Source organism: Mastigoproctus giganteus, chromosome 9, assembly GCF_048544385.1.
Source record: "Mastigoproctus giganteus isolate SK-2022 chromosome 9, ASM4854438v1, whole genome shotgun sequence".
NCBI classification, from domain to species: Eukaryota; Metazoa; Arthropoda; class Arachnida; order Uropygi; family Thelyphonidae; genus Mastigoproctus; species Mastigoproctus giganteus.
The window spans coordinates 113,114,831-113,142,815 of NC_143583.1; the positions used below are offsets into that span (position 1 = coordinate 113,114,831).

The window sequence follows — 27,985 nt, forward strand, 5'->3', positions numbered from 1 at the left end:
AAAGCAAAAGCCCTTCCCTTTAGCCTTGATGGTATTTACATCTTTAAGTAATTCCCACATCAGTACATTGTGATCACTGTCACCCAGTGGTTCTTTTATCTTCAAATTCTTAATGCCTGAATAATTACTGCTGATAATCAGATCAAGAGTATTACCCCCTCTGGTTGCCTCTTGAACATGTTGCTGTAGAAAACAGTCATCCAATAAATTCAGAAATGTCTTGCTAGTGTGCGAGTGACCAATTCACAAGTTCCAGTCAATATCTGGAAAGTTAAAATCCCCCATTATAAGACATTCTGATTTACTGGCCCAATCTATTTCTCTGCACAATTGCTCATTATACTCGTCAGATTCATTAGGCCTATAACACATACCTACTCTCATTTTTCCTATCCCATTGCTTATTTTACACCAAACAGACTCAACACTGCATTGTCCACCAAAACCAATTGGATTCACTTCCTTAGATTTTGTGTTTCTTAACTAATAGCATAACCCCTCCTCTCTTCCTGTCCTGTCTATCCTTTCTGTACACATTGTACTCCCCAAATTCCAATTCTGTACTGCTTATATCTGTGTGATACCATGTCTCTGATATCCCAACAATATCTGCCTTTGATGTCTTGACTAGCACTTCAAGCTCATCAAATTTATTAACTATACTCCTAGCATTGGTGTACTTGCAAGTATACATGCACCTGTTCCTACTCTTAGTTACCCTAACACAGCCCATGTATTCCGCTGTGACTACCAGTAGTCCTGAAAATCTCCATTACTGTGCTTTCCAGGCTGCTGCTCATTCTAATAGAAGCAGTGCAAGAATCACTTTTGCCTCTGCCACAGACAGAGGCAAAAGCTCAGATTCATGATAAACATTCTTGTTTTACTGTATGTTCCATATATCCTGCATTTTGATGAACAAGTAAAGACATGTTTTAGCTAATTTTTATGACTGCTGAATATTCAGATCTCTCAAGCTCTTTAGCAGTGTTCCTGTGGAACAATTTCTCTTTCAAGAAACTATAATAAAAAGTTATACATGCTCAAGTCTCGGCTAGAAAGCAGCCAAAAGTACCTGGAGTAGTGACAGTCAGGAGTGAATGCAAGACTGTATGCAAAGGTAAGAAGTAATGTGCAAAAAAACCTAACACTGTATGTGGTGTGGTGTCATTTTGCATAAACCAGTGGGTCTCCATAGGAACCTGAGTTTCCATAAGCTATGATGTGGCCATTCTGAAGAATGTGCAGATATTTCTGTTAATTGACAGTTTTATTGAAGAATATGCTAGTTAAAACATGACCTGGCAAAGCTACCCACATATCACATGAAGTTGGCAGGAACACTCTGTACCCCAAAATTGTTCATTTTATTCATAGTTCTATTCAAATGAAAGTAAGGCTCAACTGGAAAACCAGATTTATTGGAATGTAGTAGCTTGGAAAGCAACGTACCGGGGATTTCAAGGCCTGCTGTGGGACCTCATTACGGAACAAGGAGATACTTGGTTGTATTAGGGTAAATTAAGAGCAAGAACAGGTGCATGTACTCCTCTACTAAGAGCCTAGTAAATAAATTTGATGAATTTGAAGTGCTGGTCAAGTTATCAAATGCATACATTATGGGGATATCAGAGACATAGTGTCACTCAGATAAGGGATGCAGAATTTGAATATTGACAGTACAGTGTGTATAGAAAGGACAGACAGGACAGCGGGGGGGGGGGGGTTATGATTTAATTAAGACGCACGTTAAATCTAAAGTAGTGCATCCAGTTGATATGGGTGGCCAGTGCAATATTGAGTCAGTTTGGTGTGATGTAAGCACTGAGAATGAGGAGAAGTGTGTTATAGGCCTTAATGTCTCCTAATGTGCAAATGTGTCCCCAATTCACAAAGGGGGGATCAAAGGGTGACTTGAGTAATTACAGACCTGTAATTACTCATGACACCAATGACACCATTATTTTCGGGAAAAATAATGGAGTCACTTGTTAAAGAAGCACTGCTGCAGTATCATTTAGAGAAGATGGCAGTTAAATTTCAGACACAGCATGGATTTGTTAAGGGGAGGTCTGACCAATTTGATTGATTTTGCAATGGGTTTGATTTTGCACCCATTGTTGTTTTCTGTATTTATTAATGATATTGATGAAGGTATATCAGGCTTAATGTCCAAGTTTGCAGACAATATGAAGGTTGGTAGCGTTGTTAATGACAGTATGCTACTGCAACAGGATCTAGAAAATTTGAGAGGTGGAAATTGAAGTTTAATATTGACAAATGCAAAGTACTGCATATGGATAGCAGCAACCCCAGAGTAATGTACCAACTGTGTGGTACTACACTCAAGGTAGTGGAGAATGAAAAAGACCTTGGGTAATTGTGCAGTCAGATATGAAGTTTTCTGAGAGTGCAGACAGGCTGATAGAGTAGTTCATCGGTCTTGACAATGATATACAGGAACTTTGCTAGCAGGGATAAGGAGGTGATTATCCCTTTATATAAGGCAATGGTCAGGCCACCTTGAGTACTGGAGTACTGGATACAGGTCTGGAAGCTTCATTTTAGGAGGGATGTAGAGCTGCTGGAAGGAGTACAGACAGGGGCAATGAGATTCGTGAGTGGAGCAAAGGTTTGCTCTTATCAAGAAAGGCTTCAGTTTTGAAAATTGCATCTTCTGGAGACTAAGCACCTGTGAGGTGATCTGATTGAGGTCTATAAGACTTTGAATGGGTTTGAGCAAGCTCAATGCTGATGAGATTCTTCCTCTTGCTGAGATTATGCAAAATTCAAATTGAGGAAAGAAAGTTACAGAATAGATGTGCGGAAATTTGCTTTTATCCAGGCCGACCGGGCTAGCCGAGTGGGTAAAGTACCTGCCCGGCAACCCAAAGGTCGCGGGTTCGATTCCCGCCTCGGGCTTGGATCAAAGTACTGCAAAAACCTTGGGAGGTGCAATATGGCCACAGAAGCCGATGTGCCAACAACTACCAAATCAAGCTTTTATCCAGTGGGTGGTTGATTGCTGGAACAAACTTCTGTCTGTCATTGTGGAAGTTGATAGCTTAAAGAAATTCAAAGAACTGGACAAATGTTTGGAGCGAATGGATAGGTGAAATGGGAAGATTTTTTTTTTTTTTTTTGGCTGATGCTGTTATAAGCTTGCTTTCTTGCACATATGCCTCTGCTAATGCTGATAACTCTGAAGAGTGGAGATTTTTTTAATAGGCTTATCAAAACATAATTTTTATAGGCTCAGTTATCTAGGGGTGGATTAAGATTTACTAGGGCAGGAGTCGGCAACCTGCAGCTCTTTAACTTTTAGCCCACATGTACAACAAGCGCAGTGTGCTAGGGCCGCGGCATGAATATAGCTTTAGTTTCAGCACAAACACTTCTCATTTCAGTTTGCCTGCACATCGCGAGCAGAGCACACATACTGCAAGTTGTCGAAGGTTAATCGTGGTGATGGTGGCGAATATAAAATAGTTAAAACAGGAACAAAATAATATCTGTCTGTACATAGTGTTCGGTCGGTGAAGACAGGATATTAGAGCTGGAAAAGGAATTAGAAAATGTGAATTGGAATATCATCAGCTTGGCTGAAACAAGAAGAAATGAATCACTTATAAGTTTATCAAGTGGAAATCTGCTATACACCAATGGAAACAGTGAAAGGAAAGGTGGAGTTGGGTTCCTGGTCCATAACGATTTAAAAAACAACATTTTGAAATTCAAAAGTACATCACCAAGGTTGTCAAGAATAATACTTAAGATTTCTAAGAGGTACAAGCTAAAGGTTATAATGATTTATGCACTAACATCGAGCCATGATGATGAAGAGGTTGAAGAAATGTACACCGAAATTGAGAATTCTAGATAAGCAGAAAACCCACTATACTACAGTCGATTCCGGTTAATTGAGACACATCGGGACTAGTGCATTTTGGCCCGATTAAGCGGCTGCCCCAATTATCCGTAGCTTCACTTAAAAAAGTTAAAAATACAGTGGACCCCTGCTTTACAATTGGTTCACTATACAATCAAATCACGTTACAATGGGGTCACCTAAGTAAAGTACCATTCACTATATGATGTTAGTAATCATGTTTGTGAATTGAATTTTAGTTCTATTAAACCGATTCTAATTAGCGAAAATAGGAGGAATATTATCCACAGGCTATAAAAGTAAAGATATATTAAGCACAGATTTGCCCTTTATTACCTTACCAATTAAAAAATTAAATGATACGTGAAAATCGGAAGAATATGTGATAATCGGAATAATTAATGCACACTGTAATATGTACATACTAACTAGTTGACATTTCTGTTCACTGACATTTGTGGGTGGGGGTTAAAATTCAAAACAGTAAAAAGATAAGCAATCAATAACAAAGAACACGGGCACACACAAATTGCAAGTGAGAACGAAGTAACAAGTTACGAATTTTTAAAAATAGGAATGAAGAGAAGATTATGAAAATTAATTTTTTTATATGATCGAAGATTTTATAGAAGTGTAAACACCTTTTACCATAATAACCCACAAAATTCCAGCTGTTGGTACTATCACAAATTCAGTAAGATCGAGTTTACTCTCTGTTTTCTGTTAGTAAACTGTATATAGTTTACTAACAGAAAAGCCGCCCAATAAACAGGTGACTGCTAATTGTTTTTATTGTTTTCTGGTTGTGACCTCCAGAAATCGGACCGAACCACGTGGTACAGTCGGAGACAATCGTAGGGCGATCTCCAGTGCTGCAGTCTCCTGCCTCAATTAAACGGCATGTTGTCCCAATTAAGTGAAGTAAACCCTGGCTATTTTCTCGATTGGGTTCTGTTTTTTAAGATTTGCCCAAAATAAATGGCTGCTCCGATTAACTGGTGGCCCAAATAACTGGAATCCGCTGTATTATTATGAGGGATTTCAGTGCTAAGGTTGGAAAAAGATATAACAGCGCAGAAAGGAAACTATAGGAAATTTTGGAATTTGTAAAAGACTTGTGGAATTTGCAGAATCTCAAGGATTGTCACTAACGAACACTTTTTTCCAAGAAAAGAGTGAACAGAAAGTGAGCATGGAAGAGTCCAAATGGATTAACAACTAATGAAATCGACTTCATCCTCACTAACAGAAGATATATCGTGAATGATGTTACTGTCCTGAATAAGGTAAATGTTAGAAGTCATCACAGAATGGTAAGATGCACACTTGATATAGATGTAGGAAAGGAAAGGAAAAAACTGACTCGAGGAAATACAGTTGATTCCGGATAATTGGGACACATCAGGACAGATCGCTTTGGCCCAATTAAGTGGCTGCCCCAATTAAGCGAAATTTGAATGACCTGAAAAGCCCATTCTAACGGAGGCAAAAAGGTATGAATAAAATAAAGGGAATGTGGTATTTAAAGAAAGCACACTGTATTTAAGTTATATTGGTACAAACATTTATTTTAAAATAACTAAAGCTAAAAGCAAACAAAATGTACATATGTACCTATAATGTACATATATAAAACGAAGATACAGTACAGAATAATGTCTGTGTCAAGCAAAGGTTACACATTACTTAAGGGTTCTTACTTTGAAAAAAATTATGAAGTGTACCCTGACTTGTTCTCTTTATGGACTCCAAGTCGGCACAGGTATCAAATGCTGATAAAGGACTGCCTTCATTGCCTGCCTGCATGAAATAACATCTCAATTCAGCGATACATTTCCTGGCATCCTGGTTAGTCACTTGCTTAAGTATATCATCGTCATCATATTCTTGGTCTTTTGATGTCTCTGAGTGTTTTCCGCAATTTGTTCAATAATCGTTTCCTCATAATCTTCATTTTCATCGTTGCATTGAAGGTTATCGTCAATTGTTAAAAATTCTTCACAATTTTGGACCTATTGCAGTTCCAAAGCCATTTCATTTTCTGTACAGCTTATTGCGTCTGAATCACAATTAGTCGTGAAATCACATTTAACAAAACAATTCCGAATGGTTTTGCTGCTTATTCCTCACCAGCTCTCGGCGATAAATTGTACAGCTTTTAACATTGAAACTTTTGCACTAACCTCTATTGATTTCGAAGCTTCAAATTTTTTATAATTCCCGCGTCCATAGGCTGTATCAGGGATGTGGTGTTAGGGGGTAAAAATTCCAGTTCAATATTTTTTAAATCAGCTACATTAGAGTGTGCAGTGCAGTTGTCCAATATCAACAGAATTTTTTTGGACTTCCGTTGCAGTTCCGCGTCCCAGTTCATTAGCCATTGTGTAAAAAATATATGTGGTCATCCACGCCTTCTTATTGGCATAATATGAAACTGGCAAACTGCTTATTGTAAGCCTCTTGAAACAACAAGGTTTGGCACTTTTACCAATAACCAAAAGTTTGAGTTTATCATTTCCTGAGATTTTAGCAGCACAACATTGTTGCGTGATCCATTGCTTTCTTTGAACCAGACAGTGTTATGTGTTGATAGCTGAGGGAACCATCTGGCGAAGCACGATAATACAGACCTGTTTCATCGGCGTTGTAAATGTCATCCCCCACTAAATTTTTTAAGCAACTCTGGCAGTTTTTCAGATTTCCATTGCTCAGCACTCGTAGCATCAGCACTGACCTTCTCGCCCTGTTCTTTTTTGTAACTAATGTCATGTCTACACTTCCATTGAGACGACCAACCATCCGTTGCTTTGAAATTTACGTGACCTAGCTTTTTAGCCAATTCTTCTGACTTGGTTTTTAGCATAGAGCTGCTTACACGCTCTCCTCGTTTAGATACAGTGGAAAACCATTGATTCAAAGCATCTTCGACGTCTGGATCTTTGCCTTCCCTCTTTCGCTTATGAGATGTTTTCTTTAAATCCATGCACAATGTCCACTCCTTTCTAAGTTTTCTTGTTGCTGTAGCAGTCGTGAAATTGTAGATTTTGGCACCTTTATTATCTCCGCTAGCTGATGATGACTGATGTTAGGAGGTTGACTTTTTATCTTGTCAAGAATAGCAATTTTTTCTGAAAGCAACAAATCTTTACGTGGCATCTTGACTGGGGTCTTAAATGTACAGAAAGAAAGGGGAGGGGGTAAAACCAAAATCAGTGCACTGTTTGGTACAGTTTTTAATCTGTTCTAACCCGCAGGATGTATACATATGTACCTAGTGTGATCGTAAACAACTGCAAGCAAAATTTCTTCAGAATCCAATTACCACGACACAGAGCAAACATAAAACAACCACTGTAAAGCACGACTTCGCAATAACTGACTCAGGTGCTGCCGGCTTGATCTCTTTGTTACGAACCAACTAAATTAGTTTATTGTTCAATAAACTATATTTAGATATAGTTTATTGTTCAATCATGGCCTTCATTGTCCCAATTAAGTAGCGAGTTGGCCCAAATAAGCAGAATAAATTCAGGCTAAATATTTGTTTTGTTTCTGTTCTTCATAATTTGCCCCAAATAAGCAGCTGCCCCGATTAACCGGTGCCACAATTAACCAGAATGCACTGTAATACAAAGGTCTTTGAGATAACAGAAGAGGAGAAAAAGCGATATGTACTGGAACTTAAGAACAAGTTTGAGCTTCTGCAGACTGCTCAGAACCAAGATATCGATGAAGAATATTACAACTTTCTGAAAGTGATAAAGCCCAAGAAACCTATAAGGAAAAAGAAATCCAAAGAAGAAAAAATTAGTCAAGAAACACTTGTTATGATGAACCGAAGGCGACAAATCAAGAGCAAGATAAACACTGACAAGGAGAAAATCGAGTATACTGAGTTATGCAAAGCCATTAGAAAGAGACTCAGAGAGGACATAAGAAGATTTAACTCAAGAAAAGTAGAACAAGCATTATGGGAAAACAAAGGACTTAAATCAGCAGCCATGAGCAGTAATACAGAAAGACAAATGATACTGAAACTGAAGAATAGCGATGGTGTACTTATAAATAGCAGAGAAGGCATAATTCAAATAGCAGAAGACTACTATAGAGAATTATACAAAGAGTGAGGGAATGATGCCAGCAGTGGGGAAGATGGATCGTAAATTAGAAACACATACGACATACCCGATATTCTTCCTGATGAGGTAGAAGAAAATGAAGAATCAGAAAGCCCCAGGGGAAGATGAAGTTACTGTAGAGTTGTTAAAATTGGGAGGAAGAGACATAACACAAAAACTGGCAAGGCTCTCCACAAAGTGCATTAGAAAAGTTGTGATGCCTAAGCAGTGGAATAATGCAATCATAGTTTTGCTGCATAAGAAAGAAGATAAATCAGAAATTGGAAATTATAGACCAATTAGCTTGTTATCCCACATCCACAAGTTGTTCACAAGGGTCATTACTAACAGATTAGAAAGAATACTTGATGAGAATCAACCGAAAGAGCAAGCTGGCTTTAGGACAGGATTCTCAACTATGGATCACCTTCAAGTAATATCACAGCTAATGGAAAGCAAATGAATATAAAATACCATTATGCCAGGCATTTGTGGATTATGAAAAGGCATTTGACTCCATACAGCATAAGGCAATGTTTCGGGCACTAGAAAGACAAGGCATAGATACCCCATATATTATGATTTTGAATAAAATATATGAGAACGCTACCTCCTTTATTAGATTAGACAAAGACAGTAGCAAATTTAAAATCGAGAAAAGAGTTCGACAAGAAGACACAATATCTACGAAGCTGTTTACTGCAGTCCTTGAGGAAGCTTTCAGAAGATTAGACTGGTCGCAGAAAGGAGTCAATTTGAATGGAGAGTACCTAAATGGAGAGTAAATGGAGAGTGCCATTTACGATTTGCAGATGACATTGTGGTCATAAGCCACAATCCCAAAGAATTAGAGGAACATCTTAATCATTTATGCACAGTTAGTAAGGATTTTGGACTAAAGATGAATATGGCTTAAACAAAAGTAATGATGAGCAGGTATGCCACAGAAAGGGACATAATGATTGAAGGAGCAGTAATTGAAAAGGTGGAGTCATATACTTATCTGGGACAAGTTATTAGCTGTAATAATGATAAATGGCTGGAAGTCAAGAGAAGAATAAATTTTGGATGGATAGCATTCAGGAAATATAGTCACATACTGAGGAGCAATATCCCAATTTGTCTGAAATGTAAAATAATGAACCAATGTATATTGTAAAATAATGAACCAATGTATAATGAACCAATACGGAAGTGAAACTTGGGCACTCACCAAAAGAATGGAAGAGAAGCTGAGAACTACACAGCGAAGAATGGAATGAATTATATTGGGTATCAGACTGTTAGATAAGAAGAGAAACACATGGATTAGGCAGCAAACTCTAGTAAAGGACATTCTTTTCAAAACTAAAGAACTAAAATGGTCTTGGGCAGGACACATAGCTCGAAGACATGATGACAGATGGACTAAGAAAATAACAGAATGGTACCCAAGAGAAGCTAGAAGAAAACCTGGAAGACAATGGCGGAGATGGATATGAGAAATTCATGAATTTGTGGGTAGTAAATGGATGGCCATTGCACAAAACAGAAGGAACTGGAAAGTTGCTGGAGAGGCCTTCATCCTGCAGTGGATTGAAAATGGCTGATGATGATGGTGGTGGTGATGTACATAGTGTTTGCGATAGGTATGAAATCACTTGACTTTTTAAAACAGTGATGTTGAATTATTAAACAAGTGAAATAAGAGGACACCAAAATGGCTATCATTTTTAAAATGTCAACTCAAAAGAGAAAGATTGAGCAAGAAAACCTGGAATTTAAGATGGAATGGACTGAGTAGACACAACTTGATATGGAGTTAGAGGACTTAAAAATCAAGGACATGTGGAGTGCAAGATTAAAATGACTTAAAACTGAAATTTAGGATTTAGAGAGGCAAAAGGATGTCCTTGCAATTCTACACAAATGGATGGAGATAGCTGAGTTGAAAAAGCAAGATGAAATTGTGTTTGATGTGTGAATTAATTTACTGGACACATATATAAATTTGAAAATATTTGCATTAGCATTAGTAGAGGCATTTGATGCAAAAAAGCAAGCTTATGCAGCATCAGCCAAAAAAAAAAAAAATAACCACTTCCACTTCACCCCTCTGTTCGTTCAAAATACCTGTCCAGCTGAGCCTTAAACTTATTTAGGCTATCAACTTCCACGACAAGGGATGGAAGTCTGTTCCACCAACCAACCACCCGCTGGCTAAAGGCAAATTTCCGCACGTCTATCCTACATCTGTCTTTCCTCAATTTGAATTTATGCCCTCTCAGGTGATTATTCTGAGCGAGAGGAAGAATCCCATCAGCATTGAGCATGCTCAAACCATTCAAGGCCCTATACACCTCTATCAGATCACCTCGCTGGTGCCTAGTCTCCAGACACTGTAATTTGCAAAACTTAAGCCTTTCTTTGTAAGAGCACCATTCACTAATCTTGTTGCCCTTCTCTTTACTCGTTCCAGCAGCTCTACATCCTTCTTGAAATGAGGCCTCCAGACCTGTATACAGTACTCTTGTTGTGGCCTGACCATTGCCTTATACAAGGGAATAATCACCTCCTTATCCCTGCTAGAAAAATTCCTATATATCATTGACAATACACCATGAGCTATTCTTGCACCCCGTCTGCACTGCTCAGGGAACTTTATATCTGCCTGAACAACCACCCCCAGGTCCCTTTCATTCTCTACCACTGTCAGTGTAGTACCACAGAGTTGATACGTTGCTCTGGGGTTGCTGTTTCCCATGTGTAGTACTTTACATTTGTCAATGTTAAACTTCATTTGCCACCTCTCAGCCCATCTGCTCAACCTTTCCAGATCCTGTTGCAGCAGCATAGTGTCAGTAGTGTCCTTGACAACCCTGCCTACCTTTGTATCGTCTGCAAACTTCGACATTAAGCCTGATATACCCTCATCGATATCATTTATGAATACAGAAAACAATAATGGATCCAACACTGAGCCCTGAGGGACTCCACTAATAACATTCGTCCATGACGAGCAGTGTCCATTGATTACCACTCTCTGTCTTCTCCCCCTCAGCCACCCCTTTATCCACAGCAGCAATTTGCCTCCAATGCCACACTGCTCCAATTTGTGCAGCATTCTTCCATGTGCAACAGTATCAAAAGCCTTTCTAAGATCCAAGTATATAATATCAAAGTTATTCCCTGCATCCGGTTCCTTTGTGACTGCATCATAGTATCCAATCAAATTGGTCAGGCATGACTTCCCCTTAACAAAACCATGCTGTGTCCGAGCTATAGCTGAAGTCTTGTCTAAATGATCCTGCAGTGCTTCTTTAACTAGTGCCTCCATTAATTTTCCTGGAACAGAAGTTAAACTCACAGGTCTATAATTACTTGTGTCAGCCTTTGATACTCCTTTGTGAATTGGGGTGACATTTGCACATCTCCAGTCTGTGGGTACCTCCCCTGAGTCCAAGGAAGCTCTCATAATTATGGCTAAGGGTTTGCTTACTTCCTTTGCTGCCTCCTTTAATATAACTGGATAGATCCCATCCACCCCGGGTGCCTTTCTTGTGTTTATCTTCAACAATTTCTCCTCCACTTTACTCTCAGTTATTACAAGATTCTCTAGCTTACTGCTAGAGTTGAATACACCTCTGGCTTTCCCCTCGCTAAATAACTCCTCATGTGTGAATGTCGATGCAAAATATTCATTTAGTTTGTTAGCTACCTTAGCAGGATCATCAACAGTTGACCCATCGATATCAAGTTTGTGCCCTTAAAAGATGATATCTACTCTACAACGTCATCAACCTTTGCCCCTGGCAGACATACCCTGGTCCTGTTCCACCTATCCTTTTTACAAAGCATGTTCCCCATTTCCCTGACAATAGAGTCACCAACAACTACTAGTTCCTTTGGGACCAGCGCATTCTGGATTGAGGGTTGCCGCTGTGTTGCGCGACGACCAAGTGCAAGCTCTGGCGTTGATGTGGGCAGCTGAGAGCCTGATGGGCCCCTCAATTTAGTTCCTTGGAGGGCATCCACCCTGTCCTTCAAGCTCTCATATAGGCCCATGAGAACGCTGAGTTGTTGCCTGATTTCGATACACTCCTTGCATCGCGCACACACAAAGACATTCCCCATGGCAATATCATGTCCCGTACCTGAATGTCCACAAACGTCATGCAAGCTGTGCATTTTAGAAGGCTGTGATTCAGAAGGCAACTGTCCTCCTCAGTTCTCCTCTGAGTCACAGCACTTCCATTAGCTTGAGCCATTTGCGTTTGGATTTCTCTCAGTTTTAAGTTTGATGTATTTCTGTGAGCAAATATTTTCGAACATGAAATATATTAAAAATAAATCAAGAAACGTATGAACAATGCGAGCCTCTCAGCATGGTTAAAGATGAAAATTTTGGCATACTCGCCTGATGCTGAGACATGCTGAAGTAGTTCAGCAGCAAAAGTCACTTTGGATGTTTGTTACTTTTTTTCAGTATTAATATTTGAAATATTATATGATGTACCATGTGTACACCATATAATATTTCAAAATATGACATTGTGGTCATAAGCCACAATGTCATATTGTGTCCTATCTCATCAACCGGTGCAATATCACCACTTTGCTTATTGGAGGCTTGAAGTGGTGGAACCCATGTTTAGTCTCCAGAGCTAAGTTCTGGTTAACCCTTCCCCATCTCTTCCATCATGCAGTATGATTGATGACTTTTAAGGTTATGATGAACATCATGGTGAGATCCTTACATTTCGAGGGTACGGCTGTTAAACAGTGTTCGCAGGCCTGCCGCCAGTTAGTATACCGGACCGAACCTATTGGTAACTCTTCAGGAGGTTTCCCGATCAGCTAGTGTAAAATCCTGTTACCTCTACTCTGACAGATGGTGAATGGAGGGAGTCCAAGTAGTGTGTACACGGGGGTATTGTCAAGACCATGTTATGTCAAGGATCTGGATATATTCTTACCATGTGTACACCATATCCAAAAATTTCATTACTTCATACAGCATGTCTCACCCACTTTGTCTTACTATTGAATACACCATGAATTGTCAAACTAAAAGAGTAAGCTTGTCTGCGAAAAGATCTAAATCTCCCAAACACTTCCTAGTTCATTTCACAAATATGTGGTCTCAATTCTAATCTCAACGATGTCCATTTCCACTTGCAGTCTGCCAAACCTCATGTACTTTTTCTGACAGAATCTCAGTTATCGGTTGATTCAACTACTGCTCATCTCGGCAAATTATTTGCTGTATGATTCCTTTCGCCTCAAAGGTGGTACTTGTGCATATGTCCGTTCCGATATTCCCTGTCAGAGACTTTGTAATTTGGAATCTCCTCTTTTCGATCTTCTCTGGCTTAAAATCTCTCTACCTCATTGTGTCAAATTCATATGTTGTCTCTACTGTTCTCTCAACTCCACTAATCACGTGGAGCTCTTTGACTTTCTCTCTTTGCAACTGACTTTCTACAGTCTTTTTCCTTGGTGATTTTAATGTTCACAACTCCAGCTGGCTTCCGTTTTCTAGTCACACCGACCCAGCTGGTCAAGATGCTGATGCTTTTGCAGTTACTAATGATTTTGCACAGATTGTTCATTTACCTACAAGTATATCGGACAATCCTAACCATACAGCCAACACACGATCTTTTTCTCACAAACAAAACTTCTAAGTACACGGTCCAAGTAAGTGGTCCTTTAGGCACCTCAGATCACAACTTGGTGATTATCTCTTCTTCAATAGAGCGTTTATCTCATGGCTATTCCCAACTTGTATTGTTTGGCATTACAAGAATGCAAAATGGGATGACCTGCGAGATTTCTTTTCTTCTTTTCCTTGATCGGTTTTCTGTTTCAAAACTTCTGATGTTAATGTTTGCTCAGGTCGTGTCAGGGAAATTATTCTTGCAGGAAGGGAATCCTTTATTCCACACCAAATTTTAATATCTCATCCTTTATCTAAACCTTGATTTTCTAATAAATGTGCTAAGGCTGTTTCAAGAGAAGAATATTGCATATCGTAATTGGCTTGTTTCTAATTCTGCAGTTTCATTTTCTGCCTAAACCAAAGCTCGCAACAATTGTAAAGCAGTTATTAATCAGTCCAAACTAGAGTTTGAACAGGCTAAAAGTAGAAAACTTGCTTCTTGCCCTAATGGTAGCCGAGCATTCTGGTCTCTTGCCAAAGCTATTGGCCACAACTTTGCCCATCTCTGCTCCCACCTCTGTCCAAACCAGATGGTTCTATTGTCACTTCAGCCAAGGATAAAGCTGACCTGCTAGCATCCCATTTTTTTTCCAACTCACTTATTAATGATCTTGGTAAAACACCTCCCACCATTCCCAACACACTCCATTCAATGCCTCCTGTTGTCTTCTGTCAGTAGAATTTTGATGAATCTTGATGCTAACAAAGCTCCAGGTCCTGATGGTATTTCTTCACTTATTCTCAAAACCTGTGCTCCTGAATTTACTCCTGTTCTTTGCTGCCTTTTTTCAATTTCTTTCTTATTCCAAAGGTGTTTTTCTTCAGCTTGGACATTTGCTCATATCCAGCCAGTTCCTAAAAAGGGTGACAAATCCCTCCTCCAATTATCATCCCATTGTGGTTACTTCTACTCTTTCCAAAGTAATGGAGAAATGAATTAACCACCAACTCTTAAACTACCTAGAAACCTTCTGTCTGATCAACGATCGCCAGTATGGATTCCATCAGTGTCGATCCACTGTTGATATTCTGGCTTATGTTACCCATTTATGGATAAATTCAATGGAAAAGTTATGTGAAACACAAGCAATTGCTCTTGACAACTCATAGGCTTTTGATTGTGTTTGACATAAAGGTCTTCTAAACAAGCTTATATCTTATGGTTTGCCAACTGTTTTTTTCGTAATTGGTTATCCAGTTTTCTCTCTGATCGCTCACCGAGGGTGATGGTAGATGGCTCTCTGTCTTCTAACTTCTCCACTAATGCTGTTGTCTCCAAAGGTTCTGTTCTTTCCCTCACTCTTTTTCCTCTTGTATATTAATGACCTTCCATTGACTGTAAATCCTATCCATAGTTTTGCTGATGATAGCACATTGCATTCCACCTTCCATTTTGAGAAACCTTGTCCTGCTCAATCAGTTTCAACTTCTCGAAAATCTGCTATCAATTCCTTAAATGCCAATCTCCAGGCAATTCTCCAGTGGGGCAAAGACAACTTAGTTGATTTCAATCCTTCTAAAACTCAGTCTTGTCTTATATCTCGCAAAAAGGATTCTTCTGCTCCTATGCTTATCTTTGGTGACACTCCAATTTCTAAGCAAAATGATATATCTCTTTTGGGGATTACCCTGACGTCTAATCTCTCTTGGCACAAGCAAATTAAAAATATTGATTCCTCAGCATCTAAAAAACTTGGTTTTCTCTTTCGCTCTCGGCGTTACTTTTCTTCCAAACAGCTGCTCACTCTGTACAAATCGCAAATCCTCCCTACCATGGAATATTGTTCTCACATCTGGAGCAGTGCCCCCAAAACCTCTCTCAAGCTTCTAGATTCCATTCAGAAGAGGATAGTTAGGTTATTTAATGACCCCTCTCTCACAGTCTCTCTCTACTCACTGTCTCGTAGATTTACTGTTTCTGCTGCATGCCTCTTCTACAGACACTTCCATGGGCACTGTTCTTCTGAATTGGCTTCTATAATTCCTACTCTGTCTTTTAAAACATTCAAAACCCATGCCACTAACATCCATTTACTGTCCAACTTCAAACTCACAGAACCAACTTTTCACCTTTCTCAGTTATTCATTGAACTGCCGTTTTCTGGAACAACCTCTCTTCATACATATTTCCTGAAAATTACAGTCTTCAGAAGTTCAAGTCTAATGTCAACAAATGTCTTCTTTCGTCTTCTCAACCTCCAACTCACTCACGGTACTAGGTACTATAGGTTCTAATACCTCTCATGTTTGGGGTTTTCATAAAAAAATAAATAATAATAATTTTTTTTTTCAATAAAACTCTTTCCCACTATTCCATTTCTTAAAAAACTCCCTCCTCTCCCCTCCTCCCAGCTTGAGCTGAGGTGCAGCTCTGGATTATTTTTTTTTAATTAGATCAAAAATGACTCTTCACTCAAAAAAGATTGCCGACAACTGAACTAAAGTATTTGTGCCCTTCAGAAGTCTTAAGTTGGATAAAAAAGAAGAAATATGTGAAATACATCACAGGTGTTACTTGTTTCTCTATATTTTATGGTGATCTTAAAGATAAATTCCTTGAATTTCTAAAATGTTATTCTTATCTTTACTTTCTACTTTACTACCTTGCTTTAATTATATATCAGTAATCTTTCAGTTTTTGTGCTGTATGGTTCTTCTTTCAGTTTGTGTGTCTGTCTGTGTATTACGTTTAAACAGAAATGGTTCGTTCTTTCTGTTGAGCGAAACCTTGATCTCATTAATAAGCTTGAAAAACATGCTCAAGTGTTAACTTTAATGATAGGGTACAATGTTGGTAAACAAACTGCACGTGGTATTTTAATAATTAAGGATAAATTAATTGTGGTTGCAGATTTTCTGTAGTGTATACTGTAGCATACTTTATTAATTATGAATATGCATGTAAATAAATTTATGTTTTGGTCACTGAAGTTTTTCATTCCTCTTGTGAGTTATCTTCAAAAATTTATTTCCCAGCTGCTCTCGGATAAACAAGTGTCTGCTGTGTGTTGTCAACAGCGTTATCTTAATGGTATACGTTTCTAGACAGAATATTCACAATCTTATCACTGGTTGGTCAGGAAAAGATTTTACTGCTCCTCTTCACATCAAATTTGACTTAATGAAAAATCCTGTAGAAGTTCTGGACAGAGAAGGGCAGTTTCTGATACTTGAAAATAAATTTCATGGTGTTATTAATGTGAAGAGAAAAGAGGGAACGTTTGGTGGTCCACTAATCAAGATCTTAATGAAAGACTTCTTTTGATGATACCCTCAATGTATACAAAGAGCAGTATCGAATGCTTTCAAGGCACTCTGCCCAAACATTTTAGAGAATCAAATATCAGCAAAATATGATGTGTTGTACTAACTTCTGCAAAATAATGGGTGTGAAGGAAAGTGGAATCCAAACATGCTTGCCAGTTATTGTTGGACTTTTGTAATGGGGCATCACACAAGTGGAAATCAGGGCTAAAAACATTTTAAGCTCATAAAATTTCACATTTTATTAAAGCTTGTTAATGAAGTAGTAAAACAGAAATGTCAAATTTTCTCAAGAACCAGACATGATAACAAAATTAAGATCATATCTGTATTCAGCACTACAAAATACATAAGCATAACACCTTTTATTATGAGAAAAAAAAGCAAATTAAAAGTTAAGATTATTTAAGAGTTAAATCTGAATGAATTTATTCAGATTTACCATGACCTCACCACCAGGCAGAAGTTTATTTTACCAGTCAGTTATTTTCTGGAAGACAAGTTCCTTCACAACTGTTCTGCAGCTAACCTTTTTCACCTTTTTGTCCTTGTTGGCAGAGTTCCTTTATATCACTGGCAGAATCCATGAGCTCTTCTGACAGCCTGCTTCCACCATTCAGAGTTCTTCATGTCAGACTGTACAGTTAACCCCTAGGTCTTTTTTTCATTATCAATTACCTTGAATCAAAAGATTATATTAAAATTTTATGCAAAAAAATAAAAAATAAATAAATAAACAGCTTATTAATGTATGGAAATTACGAGCTATCCTGCTGTCTTGTCTATAATTGATCTTCACAAATGAAGTGTAGCCCAGCTCATAGGTTAAATTCATTCACTGATAATCTCAGTTTTTTGTTCAGAAAAATAACTATATAGCACGTCAGCATTCTCAACCTTCTACCGACCCTCTTCTGAGTGAACTAAAATTTCCACCCCTTCCATGGCTACTTATGGTCATAATGAACTTAGTTTCCTTCTTTATGTGAGACTTTTGTTTTTTAATTTATTATGCTATGTTACAATCTCCCAGCATATCCATTGAGATCCTTAGGCACCATGATTCATTCATTGAGTCGTGGTGCCACTATAACATGTCAGTGATTCTCAACCATGGGAATCACTGACATGTTATATTGGCAAATTAAAATTGATACTACTGTTTTCTTATGATTACAGGACAAAATGCAAAGCTTTTTGTTTGTATAGTATACTAGTAATATGTACATGCCATCAAACAGAAACTTTGCCTTTTTACCATAATATCAGAAAATTTTGAAAAGTTAATACATATAAACTGAATTAACTTTATTTTAGAATCAGATGCATATGGCAAAACCAATATTAAGGAAGGCTGTGGAAATTTCGCAACAGTCTGTGTTTTGGCATTGTCGTCTCCTTTTTCAGTTAGCGGTAAGTATTTTATATTTCAAATTTGTTCTTAACTGAAGCTTAAACAGCACAGTTATATTCAACAAAAACATGATCCTTTTTATTTTTGCATTGTTTCATTTTATTTTTTTTGTTTCTTCCTTACTTTGAGATTGTTTATAGTCTAAGAAAAAATTCCATGTAAATGTAAAAGCGAAAATATAATTTGTAATCATACCACAGAAAAAAGCTTGCAAAGCTGAGCATGAAAAATGTTCAGCATAAGGGGGCTGAAGAGCAAAGAAAGGGGACAAGGAGGTATACTCTTCTCTTATTTTTATTCATATATGTCTACACACATGTGAATACAAATAAGAGATAAGTATATCAGATTGGGACTTATATAACAGTTGTAGGGAAGTTATTGACATCTCAACTGGCAAATTGAATGGGTATTTAACATTGAATTTCAGAGTTAATCTGCTTCACAGTAAGGAGAAACTGTGCTAGTGAACCTGAGTAATATATATATATAAATAAGCTAGATTAAAATAGTATATTTGTCAGTAGCATGGCAAACCAGTAGAGTGAAAATGAACCAGATAAAATAACAATAACAGAAAAATATAGGGGGGGGGGATAAAGAAGGAAAGGGTAGTGTTGAAGCAACGTTCCTAAAATAATTTAGAAAATTAAGCCAATTAAAAGAAATTTAGCGGTGCCCCCTAGTAGGCACCCATTTCCGAATTATGTGAAATCTCACTAAGGTGGAAACGTGGACTACCAACATTACATGACCAAATAAACTGAAAATAATTAATAAAATTAAATAAAATAGAATAGACTGACCATTATGTCCCATCTCGACAGAGGACCACGAGGCCAATAATAGTCAGGGAATCACTGCATTTCGAAAGCTAAACAAATCCATGCAACAACGAAATGATATTAAGATCGAACTGCCGATGCAATAGATTTGCATATCGGTGGTCCTTATGCAGCAAAAAATAATAAAGCAGAAAGCCTAGTGCTTGCATATTAATTTTTATCTCTCTATTTAATTTTTGGATTAATTGGATTATATTTACATGAGGATAGTGTGACGATGTGCTAACGCTGCGTTCGTACCGCCATCTATAGCCTAATTTGTTTCTATATATTTTCAGTTCAATTATTATTTTGTCAGTGGTGTGGTTTGGCCATGCGAGTACTAGGCTTTCTGCTTTATTATTTTTTGCTGCATAAGGACCACCACTATGTAAATCCATTGCATCGGCAGTTCGATCTTAGTATCATTCCGTCGTTGCATGGATTTGTTTAGCATTCGAAATGCAGTGATTCCCTGACTATTATTGCCTTCGTGGTCCTCTGTCGAGATGGGGCATAATGGTCAGTTTATTCTATTTTATTAATTATTTTCAGTTTATTTGGTCATGTAATGTTGTTAGTCCGTGTTTCCACCTTAGTGAGATTTCACATAATTCGGAAACGGGTACCTACTAGGGGGCACCGCTAAATTTCTTTTAATTGGCTTAATTTTCTAAATTATTTTAGGAACGTTGCTTCAACACTACCCTTTCCTTCTTTACCCCCCCCCCATATATTTTTCTGTTTTTGTTATTTTATTTGGTTCATTTTCACTCTACTGGTTTGCCGTGCTACTGGCAAATATCCTATTTTAATCTAGCTTATTATAAGCAACATGTAGTGGATTGTGCTTTTCTGCTGCTAAACTAATGTTAGCTTTTTTACTATTTTTTCTTATTTATTTTTAATATATATTTTTATTAATTTTTCTGTCTCTATTTAATTTTTGGATTAATTGGATTATATATATATATGTGTGTGTGTGTAATAAAAGAATAATAGTATTAAGAAGCTAAGTAATCATGGAGGGTGGAGCGTAACAGTACAAAAAGGTAGATAACATTGATTATGGATCAGGGACACTGCATTAGCAAAACGTACCCTGCAGCCATAATGTGTATATATATAAATATATAGTATGTAGAAAGTGTGAAGAAGAAGATTTTTGTTTAAATCTGTTGAATCTACGGTATACACCAGAAGTGAACTCGACTAAATGGATAAGGAATGTAGCGATATATGGTAGGATGAGGCAACAAGGTAAGATATGAAAAAGAGAGAGACAGATAGTTGGCAAGAAATTAAAAATAAGAAATGAAAAGGCGACCAAAATAAGATTACATTGCAGTGTTTTTCACAATTTCAGTGTCTTCATCAGAGGCCATCCACCGAAATTATGAGAAAGATGGCAATGTTCTTGCTTCTGTTTCTAACATGTTCTGTATGTCATGGTACATGTGTTAAGAACGAAATTTTAAAATTTTAAATTTTGCAGCAAGAATAAGGTCTAATAAATTGTGCCAATAAATGTAATTATATTACGTAGGGCCTACAGATCATGGATGACCTTACAGAAGCAAGTAAAAAGAATTTAAAAAAAACTAAAGTAATGATATCGGAATGTAGGAATAGGCAAAAGAAAGGAACTTACCGTTACCTTGTAAGACCGAAACTGACCAAATGACCAAGATGGCAGCGTGCCAGCATATTTCATATCTTACCTGGGCGCCTCATCCTACCATATATCGCTACATTCCTTATCCATTTAGTCAAGTTCACTTCTGGTGTATACTGTAGATTCAATAGGTTTAAACAAAAATCTTCTTCTTCACATTTTCTACATACTATATATTTATATATATATATAAGTTAGTAGTCGTGAAAGGCTATATATATATGTATATATACAAAATTTATATTTAATGAACAATATATGCCGATTTAATTTTCTTAAACTCATTTTGTAGCTTAAAAATAGACAATTTTTTTATAATAATTTAATTTTTGTTTTATCTTTTAGGTACCTCTAAAATGATGGAGAGTACCCAATTAAGTTTTGAAGAAAGAAAGGCAATTATAAAATGGTGTTGGAAATATGAAAATGTCATTGAAGTTCAGCGGGCTTGGAAATCATGATATGTAACAAATTTCCCCACATGTTTAACAATTACTCGTTTGCGGGATAAATTTGAGGAGCACGGAACCATTCAGAATATCAATAAGTTAGCATGTGGCAGGAAGAGGACATTAAGAAATAATGAAAATGTTGAAGCTGTAAGAAATGCTGTGTTGTGCACCCCAAGAAAATCAAAAAGACGGTGTTCACAAGAGCTAGGTTTAAACCACACAAGGTTTTTTAGAATGATGAAGGAATTTAAAAAATTCAACAAGAAGCAAAAAACATTTCACCTGATTTGTGCATTTCAGTATGTAGATCTGTTGAAGATAGATGCCACTCATGCATTAATGCTGGTGGAAGGCATTTTGAACAATTAAAGTAAAGTTTTATTGTTGTAAAAACAATTGTTTTTTGTCTTCAAAGTATCAAAAAAAATTTACATTTGTATATCATCATCAGCCATTTTCAATCCATTGCAGGATGAAGGCCTCTCCAGCAACTTTCCAGTTCCTTCTGTTTTGTGAATGACCATCCATTTACTACCCACAAACTCAGGCACCTCCGTAGCCGGGTGGGAAGGAGCAGCAGTGCGTAGCACACACTTCTTGATTAGACCAAGGTTTACCGTCACCACCACCAAATACGGAGGATGCGGAAAGGTCAGGGAATGACCACCGCATATTCCCGGAGCAATATGGCCTTAGTTGCTAATGCTCCTAAAAGCCAAACAACAACAACAACCCACTAACTCATGAATTTCATCTATCCATCTCCGTCGTTGTTTTCCAGGTTTTCTTCTAGCTCCTCTTGGGTACCATTCTGTTATTTTCTTAGTCCATCTGTTGTCATTTCTTCGAGCTATGTGTCCTGCCCAAGACCATTTTAGTTCTTTAGTTTTGATAAGAATGTCCTTTACTTGAGTTTGCTGCCTAATCCATGTGTTTCTCTTCTTATCTAACAGTCTGATTCCCAATGTAATTCGTTCCATTCTTTGCTGTGTTGTTCTCAGCTTCTCTTCCATTCTTTTGGTGAGTGCCCAAGTTTCACTTCCGTAAGTCATGGTGGGGGTGTATACATTGGTTCATTATTTTACGTTTCAGACAAACTGGGATATTGCTCTTCAGTATGTCACTACATTTCCTGAATGCTATCCATCCAAAATTTATTCTTCTCTTGACTTCCAGCCATTTATCATTATTACAGCTAATAACTTGTCCCAGATAAGTATATGACTCCACCTTTTCAATTACTGCTCCTTCAATCATTATGTCCTAATACATTCATTTAATATATACATTTGTAATACAGTGGATTCTGGTTATTTGGGCTACCAGTTAATCGGGGCAGCCGTTTATTTTGGGAAAATCTTAAAAATCAGAAACCAGTCGAGAAAATAGCCAGGGTTTACTTCGCTTAATTGGGACAGCATGCCTTTTAATCGGGGCAGGAGACCGCAGCACTGGAGATTACCCTACGATTGTCTCCGACGGTACCATGTGGTTTGGTCGAAATTCTGGACGTCACAACCATAAAACGATAAAAACAATTAGCAGTCACCTGTTTATTGGGCTTTTCTGTTAGTGAAATCTATCATAAATGGACAGTAAACTCGATCTTACCGAATTTGCCATAATACTGACAGCTGGAATTCTGTGGGTTATTATGGTGAAATGTGTTGACACCTCCATGAAATCTTCAATCATATAAAAAAAATTAATTTTAAGATCTTCTCTTCATTCCTATTTTTAAAGCTTTGTAACTCGTTACTCGGTTCTCACTTGCGCGTATTGTGTTACTTGCAATTTGTGTGTGCCGTGTTCTTTCTTATTGATTGCTTATCTTTTTACTGTTTTAAATTTTAACCCCCACCCACAAATGCCAGTGAACAGAAATGTCAACTAGTTCATATGTACATATTACAGTACGTATTAATTATTCCGATTTTCACGTATTTTTTAATTGGTAAGGTAATAAAGGGTAAATTTGTGCTTAATATATCTTTGCTTTTATAGCCTGTGGATAATATTCCTCCTATTTTTGCTAATTAGAATTGCTGTTTGATAGAATTAAAATTCAATTCACAAACGTGATCACAATGACCGGCGCTTACTGCACATTGTATAGTGAACGGTACCTTACTATGTTGAGTTCATCGTAACGTGATTTGATTGTACAGTGAATAAATTATAAAGGGGGGGTACATTGTATTTTTAACTATTTACGTGAAACTTTGGATAATTGGGGCAGTTGCCTAATTGGGCCAAAATGCACTAGTCCTGATGTGTCCCAAATAACCAGAATGGACTGTATATACATTTGTATATATTGTTCATTAAATATAAAGGTTAATTATGAGGACTTCATTAGACTCAAGGGTGATTCCCTTGGTTTGGGGGGACCTATGTATCACAATCCACAAAGGTGGTTCCAAGAATGGAATGGGTAACTGTTTTGACTTCAGTAATAAGAAATATCATGGAGGCAATTATATGATACAGATAATGTATAAGAATGGTTTTTCTCATGGCTGATCAGCATGAGAAAATCCTATTTAGCTAACCTGATAAACTATTATGACAGGGCCACTCAATGATGACTTGTAAGTAGATTAACTGTATGACTGATTATATGGTTGGAGTTGCCGATTAGTTTGCAAAACATTTGTACTAGTAGCTCAGTGAATGTTTTGTTAGGCATTTCTTTTCTTGTGCCTTTACTAGAATGTGACAAGAGAAATTATGAATAGTTTAAAGTTTAAAAACATTACATATAATAACGATTATAGGTTTGAAACTAGAAAGTTTAAAAAATCAAAATGCAATTTGTAATTGCCACTGGTGTCACAGGAGTTGGAAGCAGGAAATTGCTTTGAAATTGTTTATTTGGATTTCAGAAAAACATTTGACTTGGTCTTGAATGCATGATACGAGCTGGAACATAATGGAATCAGAGCCAGTATTCTTAGATGGATTATGGGATGGCCACATAACAGGAGACAAAGGGTTGTAATTATTAGTTACTCTTCAGAGCCTGGTAAGGTTAGAAGTGGGTTCCCTAAGAGTTGGCTCTTGGACTGCTCTTGTTTCTAATTTTCTAAAATGACATTAAAGAAAGATATAGTGTATGATGTCAGAATTTGCAGATGTGAAATTTGGGAGGTGGCTAATGATGAGCACCAAGTAGTCTTTCTTCAGGATGACTTGGGTTGGCTTTGTAAATGGTTGTTTAATTGGAAACTTCATTTTAATACTACAAAATGAAAGTTTTATAGTTGGAAAATAACCACTCCAAAATAACTTACACACTTGGAAGGGCTGAATTAAAACAAGTAGAAGAAAGTGTTTTAGGGGGACATAATACAGGCAGATATGAAATTCTTGGTGCTGTGCAGATAGATAATAAGGAAAACCATTTATTGAATAATTGCTTGTAATGATGAGGGAAGTTTTATTTCTGCTTTATAAAGCAATTGTGAGAATTACCTTTGGAGTACTATGTTCAGGTATGGAGGCTACACCTACCAAAAATATTAGTCTTCTTGAAAAGATCTGAAGATAGACAGTATGCCTTATGAGATTAGCTAAAGGGCAATCATGTGACAAGAGACTTTGAATGATTTAAATATGTGGGGCTGAAAAATTATGCATCCCCACATATTTAAATCATTTCTCCTCTAAGTAGGTACCTTAAAGGTGATTGAGTTTTATAAATATCTGAGAGGTGGAAACAAAATGAATGAAGGTCATTCATTGTATTAAGTGACACTGGAACTAGGAAATGTAGATTCAAGCTAAGAAAAGTATAGACTGGATTATAGAAAGTTTTTGTTGAGCCAGTGAGTTGTTAATCACTGGAATAAGTTGCCTCCATGCATATAGTTTGAGTACTTAGAAAAGAACTTGTGTGGTACAATAGTGATGCATGCAGAGATGCCACATCGGAATTTTAGGAGTGTTCTTAGCTGTGGCAGGTTTGGAGTCTGCACATTTATGTACAAACTTCAAACCAAAAGTAAATAGATTTTATCATTTGGAAGCGATGAATAATTTGTAATGTACCTACTTGGGCAGTTTCTTTCATGTCAGTCATGCCCCCAGAGTTCTTTTTCAAATAAACAAGCTTAGTTAAAGTGATCCCCCCCCCCCCCAGGTGTTCTAACCAGTTCAGAAAGTCTTTGGTTTTGCTTGCACAGTGTTACTAATGCTGAAGAAAGATAACAAATTAAAATAATTCACAGCCATTAGTTTAGTCAATGAAATTTACAGAAGTTCACTATGTTTGTTTCTTTGCTACAGTGACACCAATATGATGTGATAAATAAACACACTACACCATGTTATTTTTTAATAATTTTGACTAATTTAATAACTAATTATACATTAAAGAAACCAGACATTTCAGAGGTCTTTGTCTCCTCCTTCTATAATAAAAAATATATATAACTTAGCAATAAAACATTAATAAGATTCTGGTGAGGAAGTACTATGTTCTTGAACAGTTTTCTATGTGAGTCAAGTTTTCATTATAATGACATTATGAAAATTGAGGGATCTGCAAAAATTGTTTGTGCAGTGAGACAGTGTAAGTTTTTTTTTGTAAGTTTCTGTGCCACATTTGGAGTAATTATGTTGCACACTGTGATTGTAAAAGTATACATTTTATCCAAATTGATCTAAACCCTAGAAATATTACAATTTCGGAAAATTGAACTTACTGCAAGTTATGTATACATTAGTGAAAAAATCAGGGGAAACAATCTTTTTAGTGGTAAAGTTAAAAATGTACCTACTTCACAGAGATCACTTTCAAATAGTGCTTAAGTTGCTAAATACCAGCCCACAATACCCTCTCAGAAATTCAAGGTGGATTCTTGAAAAGCTGACTGGGAAACATATCAAAAAACTTGTAGTAGATCCTTGGGTGATTGAACAGTGAGCTACACCAGATGGAGCTGGTGTAGCTAATCCAAAAGCATCTTCAAAAATATCAATATATCATAAAACATAATGTAAGAAAGAAACACGACATAGAACAGAAAGAAACACGACATAGGACAGAAAGAAACACGACATAGAACAGAAAGAAACATGATATAGGACAGAAAGAAACACGACATAGAACAATTCTCTTATAATCCAATTGCCACCAATTGAATACAGTACAAAAAGCTTAATCCAAAGCAAGGTATATCAGATGCTCCAGCAAAAAGGTCTCCTTGATGTGTGTTTTGCTTCAGTGATTAATTGTACACCCCTATCGTAGAAAATATGGAGTGCTATTAGGAAAATAATCAAAAAATACCAAGCTGTCTTTCTCTAAATCATTAGCATTAGTTGAGGTGTATGATGCAAGAAAGCAAGCATCATATGCCTCAACATCAGCCAAAAAAAAAAAAAAAAAACCCCTTCCCATTCTCCAAATCATGGAATGGAAAGGCAAGAATATGTAGTCCTGAATAATGTGCAAATGTTTTAGGTGAGACTTTTTGCTGAAACCTCAGCAAAGGTCTTACCTAAACTTTTTTTACAGCAGATTTCCATAGGTACTAATAAAACATTAACTTTTTAAATAGTTAATGGTTAAACAATTAGACTTACCTCACAGTTTCTCCTTAACCTGTTCTACAAATTTATATCAAGAAAACTCTTTCCCTGAAAACTAGTGCCATGCATTTTTTTTTTTTTTTTGCCTTTCTAGAAAGCTGCTAAAGGTTTGGCATCCCAACCCATTATAGGCCTGTTGCCTTTACCAATTGCTAAATCGATGACTAATATGGTACCTGGAGTATCATATTCTTTTTCATAAGGCAAAAGAATATGATACTCCAAATGAACACTGAATATTCTTATTAAATTAGAAGACTCCATGCACAATGCCTTTCCCAGATCTGAACATCACGTACATTTTATATCACCAATGCTTATGACACTACCTGGAGATAGATATGGGGTAGTAAGAGAATTATATAGGGTGGCCACTAAAAGACTGAAGGGTTTGAAAAAGTCATAACTTGTTCATTTTTAATCTTTTTTATTTTCTTTTTTTTACAGATTATAGAACATCCCTTGGAGATTAAAATGTGGCCACTGAAAGACTGACCACCCTTTCAGAATCTTCTGAAGTGATGTTCTGGCGATGTCTAGTTGAGCAGAGCGACAACCCCAGGTAGAGGCAGATGGATCCTCAAGGACACTCTGCCGTACAGCTTCCACCGTTGCGTCAGTGCGCACAGTGCACTTAGGACCTCTTCCCGGAAGATCACCGACTGATCCAGTTCTTTCAAACCGGGCGATTAGGTTCCGAATCATGTTATCGCTAGGAGGACTTTAAAATGTTGCCGGTATTTTCTCTGAGTTTCAATAATTGATCTTTCACTGGAATAGAAAAACCCAATGAGTTTTACTCGTTGCTGGACATCATACGTAGCCATTTTAATATCCAAGGGATGCTCTATAACCTGTAAAAAAAAAGAAAATAAAAAAGAATAAAAATGAACAACTTATGACTTTTTCAAACCCTTCAGTCTTTCAGTGGCCACCCTGTATAACCAAGAATTGCACAGACACCTCCCTATATTTGTACAGAACTTCTTAAGAGTGCATAAAACATCACTGTCAGATGTTTTTATCCGAGAAGATGGTGTCCTACAGGGATCA

At 37.1% G+C, this 27,985-nt stretch overlaps 1 protein-coding gene across 1 annotated transcript in view; it reads left to right on the plus strand.

Annotated features, from left to right (window-relative positions):
• The window catches only part of Mau2 (Mau2 sister chromatid cohesion factor), a 289,027-nt gene that overhangs the window by 35,779 nt on the left and 225,263 nt on the right, over nucleotides 1–27,985 (plus strand). The window contains exon 4 of the mRNA XM_090380613.1: nucleotides 18,290–18,385. Within this exon, the coding sequence (XP_090236739.1) occupies nucleotides 18,290–18,385 (96 nt within the window). The remainder of the gene's footprint in view (nucleotides 1–18,289; nucleotides 18,386–27,985) is intronic.